The 14839-nt window shown below is 67.7% G+C and overlaps 2 protein-coding genes across 2 annotated transcripts; both read left to right on the forward strand.

Annotated features, from left to right (window-relative positions):
• The first annotated feature begins 305 nt into the window (after positions 1-305).
• SRXN1 (sulfiredoxin 1) lies at positions 306-1179 on the forward strand. The gene is made up of 3 exons (XM_032198283.1): positions 306-512; positions 676-957; positions 1148-1179. Exons 1-2 carry the CDS (start codon positions 315-317, stop codon positions 877-879), a joined length of 402 nt encoding a protein of 133 aa, XP_032054174.1. The 5' UTR covers positions 306-314; the 3' UTR covers positions 880-957; positions 1148-1179.
• A 5072-nt stretch (positions 1180-6251) lies between these two features.
• TCF15 (transcription factor 15) lies at positions 6252-9016 on the forward strand. Its single transcript, XM_032198457.1, has 2 exons — positions 6252-6728; positions 8833-9016. The coding sequence occupies exons 1-2, from the start codon at positions 6252-6254 to the stop codon at positions 8905-8907; spliced, it is 552 nt and encodes a 183-aa protein (XP_032054348.1). The 3' UTR covers positions 8908-9016.
• The last annotated feature ends 5823 nt before the right edge of the window (positions 9017-14839 follow it).

Here is a 14839-nt window from a genome sequence, read left to right on the forward strand (position 1 = left end):
CAGGGCTGCAGAACCCCCCCAAAAACACCCTCAGACGTCGTAGCCGGGAGCAGGACCTGGAGATCCTGGGGGGGGGGCGTCCAGCTCGGGACATTTGGAGGTGCCGGGGAGGGGGGGCGCAGACAGGGGATGGGACCCCAGCAGGACCAGCAGCCGGGGGGGGCCGGTGCCCCCGGTGCCCCCGGTGCTCCCGGTGCTGCCGCTTCACGGTGACTCTGCAAAACCCCGGGGGGGGCGGAGGGGAGCGGCCGGGGCGGAGCGGCGGGGCCAGGAAGCGGCGGAGCGGCACCGGGGTGGGGGGGGGCAGCGGGACCATGGCTGAGACCGGGACCGGGACCGGGATCGGGATCGGGATCGATACCGGGATCGATACCGGGATCGATACCGGGAGCGGGAGCATCCACACGCAGCACATCGCGGCGGTGCACAACGTGCCCATGAGGGTCCTGATCCGCCCCATCCCCTCCGTGCTGGACCCCGGCAAGGTGCGGAGCCTGGTGGAGACCCTGCAGGTAGGCAGCGGGGTGGGCAGGATGAGACCCGGGGGGGGGGGCGCACGGCGCCGTGAGCCCCCCTCCCCATACCCCCTCCCGGAGGTGCCGGGGCACCGCTGGGGAAGCTCACGGCTACGGGGCTGTGTGTGTGTTTCCCCCCCTTCCCCATCCCCATCCCCAGGAGGATCCCGAGCGGGTGCCCCCCATCGATGTGCTGTGGGTGAAGGGCAGCCGGGGGGGGGATTATTTCTACTCCTTCGGGGGGTGCCACCGCTACGCCGCCCACCGGGAGCTCAACCGGGACACCATCCCCGCCAAGATCATCCCGTCCACCCTCAGCGACCTCCGCACCTACCTGGGCTCCTCCACGCCGCAGCTGCTCTAACGGGACCCCCCCCTCCCCAAAAATCCGGGACCCTTCCCATGGGGGTCCCCCGAGGTCCCCCCGTGCGTCCGATCCGCGGTGAGCATCCCCGGTCCTGTCCCTGCTGGGGGGGGTGGGATGGGGTGGCGGTGGGATGGGGATGGGGTCGGGGTGGGCGCACCCCAGTCCCGGTAGGGCGCACGGGGGGGGTCCTGGCTCCAGGGGGGCGGCCGGCAGGTGGCGGCGTTGTGCTGCGGGAATGGGGCCGGGAGGGGCGCAACCGGGACAGCTCCGAACCGGGACAGCTCCGAATCGGGACAGCTCCGAATCGGGACAAATCCGAAACGGGACAGCTCCAAACCGGGATATCTCCGAAACGGGACAACACCGAGCCAGGACAGCTCCAAACCGGGACAGCTCCGAATCGGGACAGCTCCAAGCCAGGACCTCACCAAACCAAGACCTCACCAAGCCAGGACCTCACCAAACCAGGACCTCACCAAACCAGGACCTCACCAAACCAGGACCTCGCCAAACCAAGACATCACCGAACCAGGACCGAGCTGTGCCAGAGCACAGCCCAGCCACGTCCCCAAGCTTCACCCTACAGCCCCGTGCTGACCCCACAAGAGCCTGCGCCTCGCCTGCCCCCCCATCCGCCTGCCCCATCCTCGGACGCATCCTGCGCCCCCTTCCCCGTGGGGCACATCTCCGAGCGGCGCTGCGGGGACCCCCACTCGTGCTCCGGGAATAAAGGTGCTCAAAGCCTCGTGGCTCTGCGGGATGGTGCTGGGGGTCAGCGGGGGCAGGAGCAGGTATGGGATGGCACAGGGCAGCAGGGACACGGGGCAGGAGTGGCACCGGTGACAGCGGGCAGATGAGGGCTTGGGAACGGGGACGGGTGCTGAGCCAGGAGCCAGGATGCTGTCGGTTCTGTAGCCACGTCCTCGCCCCCCGTGCAGGCTGGAGGAGCCACTCTGAGCATCCCCGGGGCGCCTCGGCATCCCTCCGAGCCTGGAGCCGTGGTCCAGGGAGGGGAAAGGCCACTGAGTCACCCCCCCGTGCCGTGACTCAGCCGCGGCGCTGGGACAGGAACCGCGTCCGGACGCCTCTGCCCTCGCTCTGCCCCCTTGGCCACGCTCCGTGCCGGCCGGATCCTGCCCCCCCCGGGGCACAAAATGAGCCTGGCAGCGGTGGGGGGGGGGGACACGGGCAGGGCAGCGCTGCCCCACGGTGCTGCCCGCGGCACGGGGGAGGAAGGGCAGGGTGGGCTGGGGGCTGCACGAGGGCAAGGGCCCGGGTCCTGGGGGGGGTCCGGGGCACGGCTGCGCTGCATGCGCCGCATCAAAGCCGCCCCCGCCGGGAGGAAGCCCTGCAAGCGCTCGCGCCGAGAGCAGCCCTGGGCTGCGGCTCCCTCATGGGCTATAAATTTCTCCGAAGAATTGTGGCGTGCTAAAAAGTTTCCTCTCCTTAGATCGCGGGGGGGGGGGGGGGGGGGGGGGAGGGACGAGGTGGCAGCTCCGTTGGTAGCGCAGGAGGTGGATACGGGGTGTCCCCAGCCTGCTGAAATGGGACCCCCGGGGTGGGGAGGGGTGGGGAGGGGTCCTCGCCCAGCACCCGGGGCGTCTGGTGGGGGCTCTGCTCACCTGGCACGAGGAGCTGCGCCCTGCGCAAGTGGCAGCGGGGTGGGGGGCAGAGCTGCGACCCCAAAAAAAAAAAAACAAAAATCCTGCACCCCACAGGGGCTTCTCCCAGCTGGAAGCCCCCCTGGGGACCCTCTCCAGGCCAGCGGGCGCCCGGCGGCACCGCTCGGTGCGGGGAGCGTGGATCAGCCCTGGGGCTGCCATCCCCGCAGCGGCTCCGTCTGTCTGTCTGTCTGTCCGTCCGTCCGTCCGTCCCTCCACCTGTCCCCCTTTCCCTCTGCCTGACCCTCCAGGAGGGCTCCGGTGTCGCCGGCTGACAGCCGATCCCGGCTGCCTCCAATCCATTCGTTCCAGGGCAGGAACAAAGGCGCTTTGTGGGCTCCCTCCCTCCCGCTCCGGCTCTGGGCCATGCTGGGGAGGGTCCCGGCTCCGGAACTGGGACAGACTTCCCCGCACGACAGCCGTGTAATGCCTTCCAGACCGGCCCGCAGGTACGGCCCCGTAGGGCGGGTGAGGGACAGGGCACCCCGTGCTGCCCCGGGCACGGCCACCGGCTTGGGGACCTGCTGGGAACCGCTGCCACCAGCAGCAGCCCCATCCCCGTGTCCCCATCCCGGTGTCCCCATCCCACTGTCCCCATCCCAGTGTTCCCATCTCCGTATCCCCATCCTGTTGTCCCCATCCCTGTGTCTCCAACCCCATGTCCCCATCCCGGTGTCCCCATCCTGCTGTCCCCATCCCAGTGTTCCCCATCCCAGTGTCCCCATCCCACTGTCCCCATCCCGCCGTCCCCATCCCTGTGTCCCCATCCCAGTCGCTCAGGGCAACTCCTGCAGGGAACCCTTGCTCCATTTCAAAGGGTTTCTCAAACCCCGTCCTGCTGGGCAAGCCGAGGGCCCAGCACCACGCAGCCGCTCCGCTGTCCTTCCCCACCCATGGGGTCTCCAAGGACCCACGGATTCACCCGCTGAGGTTCACAAGTAGGGGCAGCGTCCCCTTGGTGAGACCCCGGCCCTCGCTGCCCTGCACTGCCCAATTTGGGCCCTAAATTGGGAAAAGGGGCACGGGAACAGGCAGAGGGGTCGGTCCTGGGCACCCCCTGCTGCAGGGGGGCTCACGGGGTGCTGGGGATGGGATGGGATGGGATGGGATGGGATGGGATGGGATGGGATGGGATGGGATGGGATGGGATGGGATGGGATGGGATGGGGAGGTTTGGGGTGGGATGGGGCAGGTTGGGGATGGGATGGGGAGCTTTGGGGTGGGATGGGGAGGTTTGGGGTGGGATGGGGCAGGTTGGCTGCTGCTCCTCCAGCCCTCAGCAGGGCCAGGCACAGCGTCCTGGCAGCCACATGCTCGGCGCGGCCGCAGGGTCTGGAATCCATTTGCCTCGCCGGCAGCGGTGTTTTCCCAGCAGGGCTGGAGCAGCCCGGTGGGGCGGGGGGCAGCCCCGGCCCCCCGTGCCATCTGCTCCCTGTTTATTTTCCTACACTTAACTATCACCTCCCGGATAAACACTCCCCAGAGCGGGAGGGCAGGGGGCACTTCCCAGCGAGCGCTTGGGGCTGCCGGCCCCCCGGGCCTTTTGGGACACCCCAAAACCATCAACCTGGGGGCTGCGGGGCTCGGAAACGTGCGTGGGGCTGCGGGCGGGTGCTGTGCACACCCACAGCCGTGCACACGCTCGCACAAGTGGCGTGTAAGTGCACACACACGGGGGCACGTGCTCACATACCCGTGCGCACACATCCGTGCACCATTGTGCGCGCGCACACACGCGTGTACACCCAATCCCCTGTGCCGTGCACACTCACACGCACTCGTGCACACTCGTGCACACTCGTGCACGCTCCCACACTGCCCCTAACGCACACGGAGCCGCCCCAAAGCCTTTTGCTCCCTCCCTCCCCGTGTCCCCACGTGCCCCATCCGCAGAGGCCGCTGCCGGCCACCGGCACCCCGCGCGTGGCCGTGCCCCCGGGGGCACCCGGCGGGGTTGGGGGGGCTCGGGGTCCCCTCCCCTGCTGTCCCCCCCCCACCACCCCGTCAGCTGGTGGCCATGTGTGGGCGGCAGCACCTGAGTACACAGCCCCTGCCATCCGTCTTGGCGCTGTCAGGGCCGGGGCGGGGGGGCCCCAGCTCACACCCAGCGGGGTGCAGGCAGGGCGCCCGTTTTGGGGGGGGGGGGGAGGTGGGCATGGAGATGGGGGCTCCTGCGGGGTCTGTGGGGTCTTTCTCTCCCTGCTCTGCTCAAGACGAGCCGCAGCCAGAGCTGTGTCCCCCCCGTTGCAGGAGGTTGCAGCCCCCCAGGGATCATTAGCAGCCCCCCCCCCGATCCATCCACCCCAGTCTCCCTGCCCCGTGCAGGCACCTGCCCGCTCCCCATGCCCCGTGAGGGGCTGTAGGGCATGGAACCGGCAAGGGCAACGTCACCATGCCCCCACAGAAACCCAAAGCAGGCTGCACGCCCCCCCCCCCAGCCCTCCCAGCCCCCCGATGTGGCCCTCGCCCCCCCTGCAGCGTGATTTACAGGCTCTGCGCAGGCGGACAAATGGTGAAGGAAAACAGGGCTGGGGCCCCACGGCGAGGGGCTGCCCGCACCCCGCGGGGGGCAGAGGGGCCGTTTGCTGCCATGGGGGGGGGACACACAGCGCAGGCCCCCCGGCACAGCCCCAAAACACGTGGGGACAGCCCAGAGGCTGCCCCACAAGCTCTGGTCCTGATCCACAGGGCTTTGGCCGTGGGGCTCTGGGTGCCAGGACGCCCCCCCCCAATCCCTCTCTCCCTGGGTATTTGCAGCCTGCCCGCTGTGCCCCCAGCCCCCAGCAGCTCCCGGAGTTCCCCCTTTTTGCCTCATTCCTCCGTGGGGCTGGTGGCCAGATGGGGAGCACGGCCACCACCGGCCCCGGTCCCAGCCCAGCGGCTCCTGCAGCCACGTCCCCAGCAGCCCAGGGCCATTTGCCCGGGGCCGGGTCCTTCTCCCCTTTTGCCTCCCCCCTCCTGCTGCCCCCCCCCGGAGCTCAGGACTTGGTTTTCCCAGAGCCAACAGGACGAAACGCTCCGCTGCCCGTGCCCCTGGCAGGGTGCGGGGTCCAAGGGGACCTCGTCCCTGTCCCTTTCTGGACACACGGTGCCAGCCCTGGGGACACAGAGGGCGAGGGGCTGCGGGGCTCGGCCTCACCTCACGTCCCCAGGGCACAAAACTGTCCCCGTGGGCCATGCCCCCCGCTGGCTGATGTCCCCCCCGGTGAAGGAACCCGCTGCCAATCCTCCAGGGGCCTCCCAGTTGAGCCCCATCCCAGCTCCAGTGCCCTGCGGGACCCGCTGCTGGCAAGGGGACAGCAAGGACCGGGGGGGGACCCTGAGCAAGGCATCACCCCACAGACCCCTAGGGTTGGGCCGGGCTCGGGGTCCGGTGCCCCCCGCGGCACAACCGGGAGCGTGGCACCGCGGCGAGACGGAGCGGGGCCAGGGCGCAGTGGCCACGGCCAACGCTTGGCTCCGGCCAGCCGGGGCGAGGAGGACGCTGGCCTCCTGCCTGGTCCTGCTGGGGGCTGGCTGGGGGTGGGCTCCATCCGCAGCCCCTCCCCGGCCATATAAAAGCCGGTTCCCCCCGCGGCCGGCCGTCCCAGCCCCGCTCGGACGCAGCAGCTGGCGGAGAGAGAGGCGGCCGTGCCGGCGGCGGCGGCGGGGGACGAGGGCTCCCCGCGGCATCGGGGGCTGCCCCCGACGGGGAGGGGGGCACCGGCCATGGCTTTCACCATGCTGCGCCCCGTGGCCGCCCGCGTGCTCTACCCGGACCTGGGCATGCTGTCGGAGGACGAGGAGAACCGCAGCGAGAGCGACGCCTCGGAGCAGTCGCTGGGGTGCTACGAGGCCGTGGAGGCGCGGCGCAAAGTGGCCCGCAAAGCGGGGCCGGTGGTGATGGTGAAGCAGAGGCAGGCGGCCAACGCCCGCGAGCGGGACCGGACCCAAAGCGTCAACACGGCCTTCACCGCCCTGCGCACCCTCATCCCCACCGAGCCCGTGGACCGCAAGCTGTCCAAAATCGAGACCCTGCGCCTGGCCTCCAGCTACATCTCGCACCTGGCCAACGTGCTGCTGCTGGGCGAGGGCTGCGAGGACGGGCAGCCCTGCTTCAGCGCCATCTACGGCGCCAAGGGCGAGCTGGAGAGCAAGCAGCCCCGCAGCATCTGCACCTTCTGCCTCAGCAACCAGCGCAAAGGGGTGAGCTGGGGAAGGGTTTAAAGGGGCTCGGCACGGCCCCCTCCCCAAAAAGGGGTCGGGGATATCCGCAGCTCCTCGTGGGGCTGAGAGGGAGAGGAGGGAGAGGGAGGGAGGGAGGCTCGGCGCGTCGCCGGGCTCCGGTTCTCCAGCCCCCGCCGGAGCTCGCGGCCAAATCGTGCTCGGGGCCGCACGCCCACAGCTCCCGCTGGCGTCAGAGGGCCGGGCTGCTCCCACACCTCCAGGCCCGGGCCGCGGGGTCTCGGGGGGTTCAAGTCACCCCGGGGCTGGGGGCACGAGGATGGGATGGGATGGGATGGGATGGGGATGGGAGGGAACGCAGAGCTGGAGGGCTGTGCCCGGCTCAGCCCCATCCCCATCCCTGCTTTATCCCAGTCCCCATCCCCGTCTCATCCCTGGCCCTGTCCCCGTTTTATTTATTCCCATCCCCTTTTTATCCCCGTCCCCATCCCCGTTTTATCCCCATCCCCATCTCCTCCCCATCCCCTTTTTATCCCCATCCCCATCTCCTCCCCATCCCCGTTTTATCCCCAGCCCTGTCTCCTCCCCATCCCCTTTTTAACCCCATCCCCATCTCCTCCCCATCCCCATCCCCTTTTTATCCCTGTCCCCATCCCCTCCCCATCCCCATCCCCATTTTATCCCCATCCCCGTTTTGTCCCCATCCCCTTTTTATCCCTGTTTTGTCCCCATCCCCATTTTATCCCCATCCCCACGCCCCTCCAGCCCCTCCTGGTCACGGCAGCAGCCCGGTGCGGTGATGGAGCAGAGCTCAGGGCGCCCTGAACACCCCTGCAGGGGGCTCGGTGCCCCCCCCATGAGCACAGCAGCGCGGGGCCGGGGGCTGCAGGGTGACCCCGGTGCTGTCCCCAGCTGGCACCCATGGGTGCGGGCACTGTCCCCACGCAGAGCCCACCCTGCCACCCACACCATTCCCCTGCTGCAGGGCACGGGGCTGGTGCCCCCCCATAACCCCCAGGACACCCCCAGGCAGTGTGGGGGGGGTGCTGAGCCCCGGGGCAGGGGCCATGGACCTGTCACCGTCCCCACGGGACCCTCGTTGTCCCCTCGGGTCACCCGGAGCAGCGGCCGTCGGGGCTCTTTCGTTTTCTGCTGCTCCCTTTTTAATTATTGTGCCCTTTCCCCTCACCCCCCCCCCTCATTTGGCTGGACCCCGCAGCCCCCCCAGCCCATCCTGGGTGTCCCCCCGCTGGCCTGGGACCCCCTGCAGGGGTCGGGAGCTCTGGTGGCACCCAGGACCTTGGGGACAAGGTCACCGAGCGTCCCCAAGGTGCCCCCGCTCTGCACCTCCTGGCGCTGGGGCAGGGCTGGAAATGGGCTGGGAATGGGCTGTACTGGGCTGGGAATGGGCTGTACTGGGCAGGGAATGGGCTGTACTGGGCTGGGCTGGAAATGGGTTGGGCTGGGCTGGAACTGGGCTGGGCCATGCTGGGTGGTGCTGGGCTGAGCCGTGCTGGGGCCATACTGGGCTTTGGTGGGTTGTGCTGGGGGATACTGGGCCATACTGGGGGATACTGGGATGTGCTGGGTGACACTGGGATATGCTGGGGGCTACTGAGTTGTGCTGGGGGATACTGGGTGGAACTGGGGGACACTGGGCCGTGCTGGGTGACACTGGGCCGTGCTGGGGGATACTGAGCTGTGCTGGGGGCTACTGGGCGGTACTGGGTGATACTGGGCCATGCTGGTCTGTGCTGGTCAAGCTGGCTGGGGCCAAGCCCTCACCCCATTGGGGCCATGTCCCTGTGGGTGACGGGGACGTGGGGACCTTCCTGGGACCCCGACCCCACTCCCACCCCACAGCCGCTCACGGGGCACCACCACGTCCGTCCGTCCGTCCGTCCATCCACCCGCGTCCATCCCAGGCAGCGTTTTGGCACGGTTCCTCCCCAAATTCTTTGGCACGGTTCCCCCCCCCCAAACACTTCAGCACGGTTCCTCCACAATACACCCCCTTCCCCCGGAGCCGTGCACCCCCCCCCTTCCCCTAAATCCCCCCTCCCCAGGGACCCCCGGGCACCCCGCTGCCCCGGCGCCCCGCAGCTCTCCCCTCCTCTCTCCGCAGGGCGGCCGCAGGGACCTCGGGGGCAACTGCCTGAAGGTGCGGGGGGTGCCCCCGCTGCGGGTGGCACGGAGATGAACCGGGGCCGCGGGCACCCCACCGGAGACAGCGGTGGCACAGCCAGCCCCCAAAAGACCGCAGCGGGGAAGGGAGGCGACGGAGCCCGGCGGGGCCGCGGGCTGGCACCGCACCGACGCCGGCACCGGCACCGGCACCGGCACCGTGGCCGGGAGAGAACTTGTTGGGGGGGGGTTGGTCCCAAAACCCCTGGGGTTAAAGGAAAAAAGTGGGGGGGGACCCGGCTCAACGAGCAGCCCGCGTGCGGATGGATGGTGGTGGCGACGCGCTCGGGGAGAGGGGGACGGCGGCGCGGCCCCGCGGGCGCTCTGTGTGCACACGCAGCCGCTTGGAAAATAAAAAAAATATCTTATTTTTCTGATATGATGCTGCCTGCCTGCTGTCCCGGCGCGGAGTGGGGTTCCCAAAACGGCCACGGCCCCAAAGCCCTGCGCCCAGAGCAGCTCCGTGATTCTGTGACATGGGTAGGGCGCAGCCACGCGCTGTCCCCGTGGTCCTGTGGGTGTGAGACCCCCGGCACAGCTGTCCCCGTGGCCCCAAACCCTGCAGATGGCTCTGGTCCCAAAAGGGTTTGGGTTGTGGAGAGCCCCAAGGTGGTCAACACCGGGCTGTGCTGTGGGATGCATGGGATGGATGGGATGGATGGGACATAGGGGGTGCATGGGGTGCATTGGGTGCATGGAGTGCATGGGTTGTATGGGATGCATGGGATGAATGGGATATATGGGGCGCATGGGGTGCATGGAATGCATGGGGTGCATGGGATGCATGGGTTGTATGGGATGCATGGGATGGATGGGGCATTTGGGGCGCATGGGATGCAGGGGATGCGTGGAACACGTTGTGTGCATGGGATGCGTGATGCATTTGGGATGCGTGGGATGTATGGGATGCGTGGGATGTATGGGATGCGTGGGGCATTTGGGATGCGTGGGACCCGTGGCTGTGCCACGGCTCTGCCACAGCGCCGTGGTGCCCAGGCGATGCGTTGGGGCTCATCTCACTGCTCCTGCCCCTTCTTCTTTTTGGGACACCGCCACCACCACCGCCACCACCACGACACGGCTGCAGCAGCAGCACCTACACGGGGTCAGGCGGGGACATGGGGGGGTTCCCAGCCTGCTCCCACCCCCCCCCCCCCCAGGACCCTGCTCGCCACGGGGAGCTGAGCCTGGGAACAGCACCGGGCTCGGGGGCACGCAGCCCCCAGGGACCCCGCGTCCCACGGAGCCGAAGCAGCTGCGGACGGGGCTTGGACACGCCGGGGGTCCCCGGGGCACGACCCCGGGGCAGGAGGGAAGCAGGGGTGCCCCCGAGGGTCCCAATTTAGATTAGGGGCGACGGTGGGAGCCCTCTGGCACCCCTCGGCCCCCCGTGAAGCGGGGCCGGGCTGGCTGTGACCCCCCCCCCTTTTTCCAATTCCCCCCCCCCCGGGTTTGATTTATGGAGCTGACAGCGCAGCGCAGCTGTGAGAGCGAGTCCCAGGCAGGGAGCGGGGTGGGTGGGAGAGGTTTGTTCTCAGCGTGTCTAATGCGTCCCAGACCCCAATAAACAGCCGTGAGATTCTCCAAACAGCCCCGGACACAGAATCCCTGCCCTCGGGTTTATCGGGGGGCAGGGGCAAGGGCACGGGGGGGGGGCACGCTCTGCAAACAGCCCCGGAGATGAAAGGGTTCGGTCCCCACCGGGCTGCCCGGGACCCCCCCGCGTGCCCCCCGGTCCCTGCGGTGCTGAGCTCGGTGCTGGTCCCGCTGTGCCCCCCCCTTCCCCCCCATGTCCCCGTGCTGAGGGTGGGGGTCCCGGGGGTCCCGGGGGTCCCAGCAGCACGAGCACGGGTCCCAGTGTGTCCCCAGTACTGGGTCCGGTGCGTGTCAGGCGTCCCAGTGGCTCTCGGGGACTGGGGCTTGAGCACCAGTATGTCCCAGTGCCAGGGTGTTGGGTCCCAGTGTGTCCCAGTGCAGGGTCTGGGCATCCCAGTATGTCCCAGTGTCAGTGTCTCGGATCCCAGCAAGTCCCAGTGCAGGATCAGCACATACCAGTACATCCCAGTGCCAGGGCTATGTGTCCCAGTGCAGTATCTGCACATCCCAGCATGTCCCAGTGCTGGAGCATTGGGTCCCAGTAAATCCCAGTGCAGGATCAGTGCATCCCAGCACGTCCCAGTGCCAGGGCCTTGGGTCCCAGTGTGTCCCAGTGCAAAATCTGCACATCCCAGCGCCAGGGCCACGTATCCCAGTATGTCCCAGCACCTCCCAGTACCCAACCACGGCTCCCAGCACGTCCCAGTGCCAGCAGCCCGCCCGTCCCAGTGCATTCCAGCCCCTCCCAGTGCAACCAGAGGGAAACGGTGACTCAGAGGCGCCGATGGGAGCCGGGTGCCCACCCTGGGGGGCCGAGCGGGGGGCACCCATGGGTGCCGCCAGCCCCGCGCCGCGCCGCCTGCCGCGCTCCCCTCCCATCCTCTCCCCTTTCCTGAGCGCCGACCCCCTCGGAACGGCTTCTTGGCCGCCCTCTCTGGGACAGGAAGGTGTCCCCGAGCCTCAGGAAGGAAAAACACTCAGCGCTGAACCCACAAACACCGTCTCCGAGGGGCCGGGGCTGGAGGCGCTCCAGGCCTGACATCACCTGGGAACTGGAACCAGGACCGCAGCTGCACGCCGCGCCTGCTATTTGGATTTTTTAGTTGTTGTTTTTTTATTTTATTTTATTATTTTTTTTTTCTTTAACTCGTGTTTTTAAACGGTCTTTTTATAGATCTCTGTTTTTTTTTTTTGTTTTTTTTTTTCTCCCTGCTCCATTCCCCTCCCAAATATTTCAGCCTCTGTTTCAGCACTGTAACCTTGCCGGGCCGGCGAGGCAGGAATGCAGCGGGGCCGCGGCCGAGCTGCCGGGGGGGGCTTGGTGTGGGGCTGCTGGAAGGGGCTGGGATCCACCCATGGGATCCAGCCCCGGGATCCAGCCCCAGGATCTATCCCTGGGATCCAGCTCTGGGATCCAGCCCCACCCAGGATCGATATTTGGGATTTGTCCTCAGGATCCACCCCAGATTCCAACCCTAGGATCCATCCACAAGGACTCATCCCCAGGATCCATCCCTGGGATCTACCCATGGGATCCAGCCCCGGGATCCAGCCCCACCCAGGATCGATATTTGGGATTTGTCCTCAGGATCCACCCCAGATTCCAGCCCCAGGATCCAGCCCTGGGATCCAGCTCTGGGATCCAGCCCTGGGATCCATTCCCAGGATCGATATCTGGGATCCGTCCTCAGGATCCACCCCAGGATCCACCCCCAGGACCCATCCCCAGATTTCACCCCCAGGATCCATCCACAAGGACCCATCCCCAGGATCCACCCCTGGGATCCACCCATGGGATCCAGCCCTGGGATCGAGGTCTGGGATCCACCTCAAGATCCATCCCCAGGACCCATCGCAAGGATCCATCCCTGGGATCCATCCTCAGGATCCATCCCCAGATTTCACCCCCAGGATCCATCCACAAGGACTCATCCCCAGGATCCAGCCCTGGGATCCACCCCCAGGGTCCACCCCTGGGATCCACCCCCAGGATCCATCCCTCCTCCTGCCCTGTGCCGTGGCAGCCCCTCTGTGCTCTGCCCGGAGCAGGGGCTCAGGACGCAGCCCCCAATCGTGTCCTAAATGGCCCCAGAGCGAAGCTGACCCCTAAAAGGGTCCCCAGGGGGTGGTGGGGAGGGGAATGGGGGGCGAGGACGAGGGGTGGGTGGGATGGGATGGGATGGGATGGGATGGGATGGGATGGGATGGGATGGGATGGGACGGGACAAGATACCCACCCCACAGCCCCTGTCCCCCAAACCTGCCACATCCCCCTTGGTCCTGTGGAAGGAAAAGGACCAAGGCACCCCCGGAGCACCCCCCCAGCTCCTCACCCCCCCCCCACGACCAGCAGAGCCCTGGAGCAGCCGAGCCCCAAAATCCCCCAAATCCCCCAAATCCCCCCCCAAATCCCCCAAATCCCCCAAATCCCCTGCGTCCCCTGCATCCCCCAAACCCTCCACATCCCCCAAACCCCCCAAATCCCCCAAACCCCCCCGCATCCCCCGCTGCGGCCGCCCCGTGGCTCCCTGTCCCCGTGTCCCCCCGTGCCCCCCGTGCTCCCCTGGGGCGCGGGGCCCCCCCCCCCCCCCAGTAGGGACAGGGTGTGAAGGCGCAGCGGGGTGAACGCCAGGTTAATCTCCCGCTGGAGCTTCCCTCCGCAAACAATAAGACAATGCCCGGGCCGGGGGCCGCCTGCGTAAACCAGCGGCGAGGAGGGGAAGTTGTAATATTTGGATTTAGCCCTCGGTAAATTAAGGGAGAAAAAGGAAAAAGAGCTAGGGGGGGGGGGTAATCAGAGCGGGGCTGGCCCCGTGCCCCGCACCACGGCCCCAAAGGGTTCGGTCGGGTTTGGGGCTGGCCAAAACGGGCAGGTAGAGGGGATCTGGGAATCCTGGGGGTCCTGGGGGTCCTGGGGGTCCTGGGCATGGCCCCGGTGCCGTGCAGAGCCCGGGGTTGAGGCTCAGGGTGGTGCAGGCACGGCGTCTCCCGTGGCACGAGAAAAGGGATCAGGGCCAGCGGGTTATTTTAATCCAGACCTGCTCCAGCTCATGGGAAATAAAAGCCCCGTTCCTGCAGCTGGGGTGGGCCCCGGGGGGCTCGGGCACCTCCAGCTGACGGCAAGTGGCAAGGAGGGATAATAGGATGGGGGTCCCCCGGGGTGTAAGGGACCCCTCGGACCCCAGCCCCAGGAGCTGTGGGCACCCCAAATGCAGCATGCTCCATAGGGAGCTCCATAGGGAACCAAGAGGGGCTCCTTGTGGGGCCGGGGTTGGCTTGGCCAAATCGTGGCGATGGTTTGGGGGTGTTGGGTTGGCCCCCAAACGGGGTCTGTGCTACGGGATCCAGTGGAGTGCTTTGATTCTGTGACCCCCCCGAGCAAGGTGTCCCCTCTTCGGCCACCACCGGGCCACGGGGGCACCCGGGGTGACCCCAAAACGTGGTTGGGGCAGGTGGGGGAGAGGTGAGCAGCGGGCAGGGGCGTGTTGGAGCCCTTCGGCACGGAGCCACGCGTGCCTGGAGCCCGTTTTCACCCCCCCACCCCCCCTTTTTTTTTCCCTGCCAGGAGCTGTTATCAGCGGCGACGACCCGGAGCGGTCCCATGGGGCACCTCCAGCCCTTCCCCTCCACCTACCCCATCTCTCTCCCGCTCCGGCCCACGTCAATGCGGCCGCGAAGGTGTCGGAACAATCGCCTGACAAAGGGTTATTTTTAGGGGCCGGGGCTCGGAGCGAGGATACAGCCCGGCCGCTGACAATGGGGGGAAGGGGGCCGGGCTTCCCCCCGTGACCGCTCGGCAGCAGAAGGCCCCGTAAGATTTCCTCGATGACCCTAGGCCCGTACAATACAAGGAAAGCACAAGAGGGAGATACCCCCGCCAAGACGGGCTGCTCCTTTACCTAATGGCAGTGACCCCGGGGCTGAGGGGGGCTGCGGGAGGGAGGGACACCCGTGGGTGTGCGGCTCGCCACGAGGCCGCGGGGGCTCGGGCACGTGGGCTCCGGGTAGGGTCCTAAGGGCAGGGGGCTGGGGGTGAGGCTGAGCACGAGCCCCCCGGCCCCATAGGATGGCTGCTGGCACTGGGTGGTCTCCATGGTGTGCTCCAGCACGAGGCCACGCGTGTCCCCAAGCAGGGGGCACGAGTTGGGGTGCAGCCCTACAAGGGGGGGATTTGGGGGGGGCTCGGTGTGGTTTTGGAGGGGGCCAGGCTGGGTTTAAGGTGTGGAGGAGTTGGTGTGAGGGTGGAGGTGGGACGGGGTGAGCTGGGAGGCGTCTTCTGGCCGAGGTGGTTCTGGGATTATGGGATTCGGGGATTTGGTGATTCTGTGATTATAGGATTCTGTCATTCTGGG

This window comes from Aythya fuligula, chromosome 16, assembly GCF_009819795.1.
Source record: "Aythya fuligula isolate bAytFul2 chromosome 16, bAytFul2.pri, whole genome shotgun sequence".
In the NCBI taxonomy this organism is placed as follows: domain Eukaryota; kingdom Metazoa; phylum Chordata; class Aves; order Anseriformes; family Anatidae; genus Aythya; species Aythya fuligula.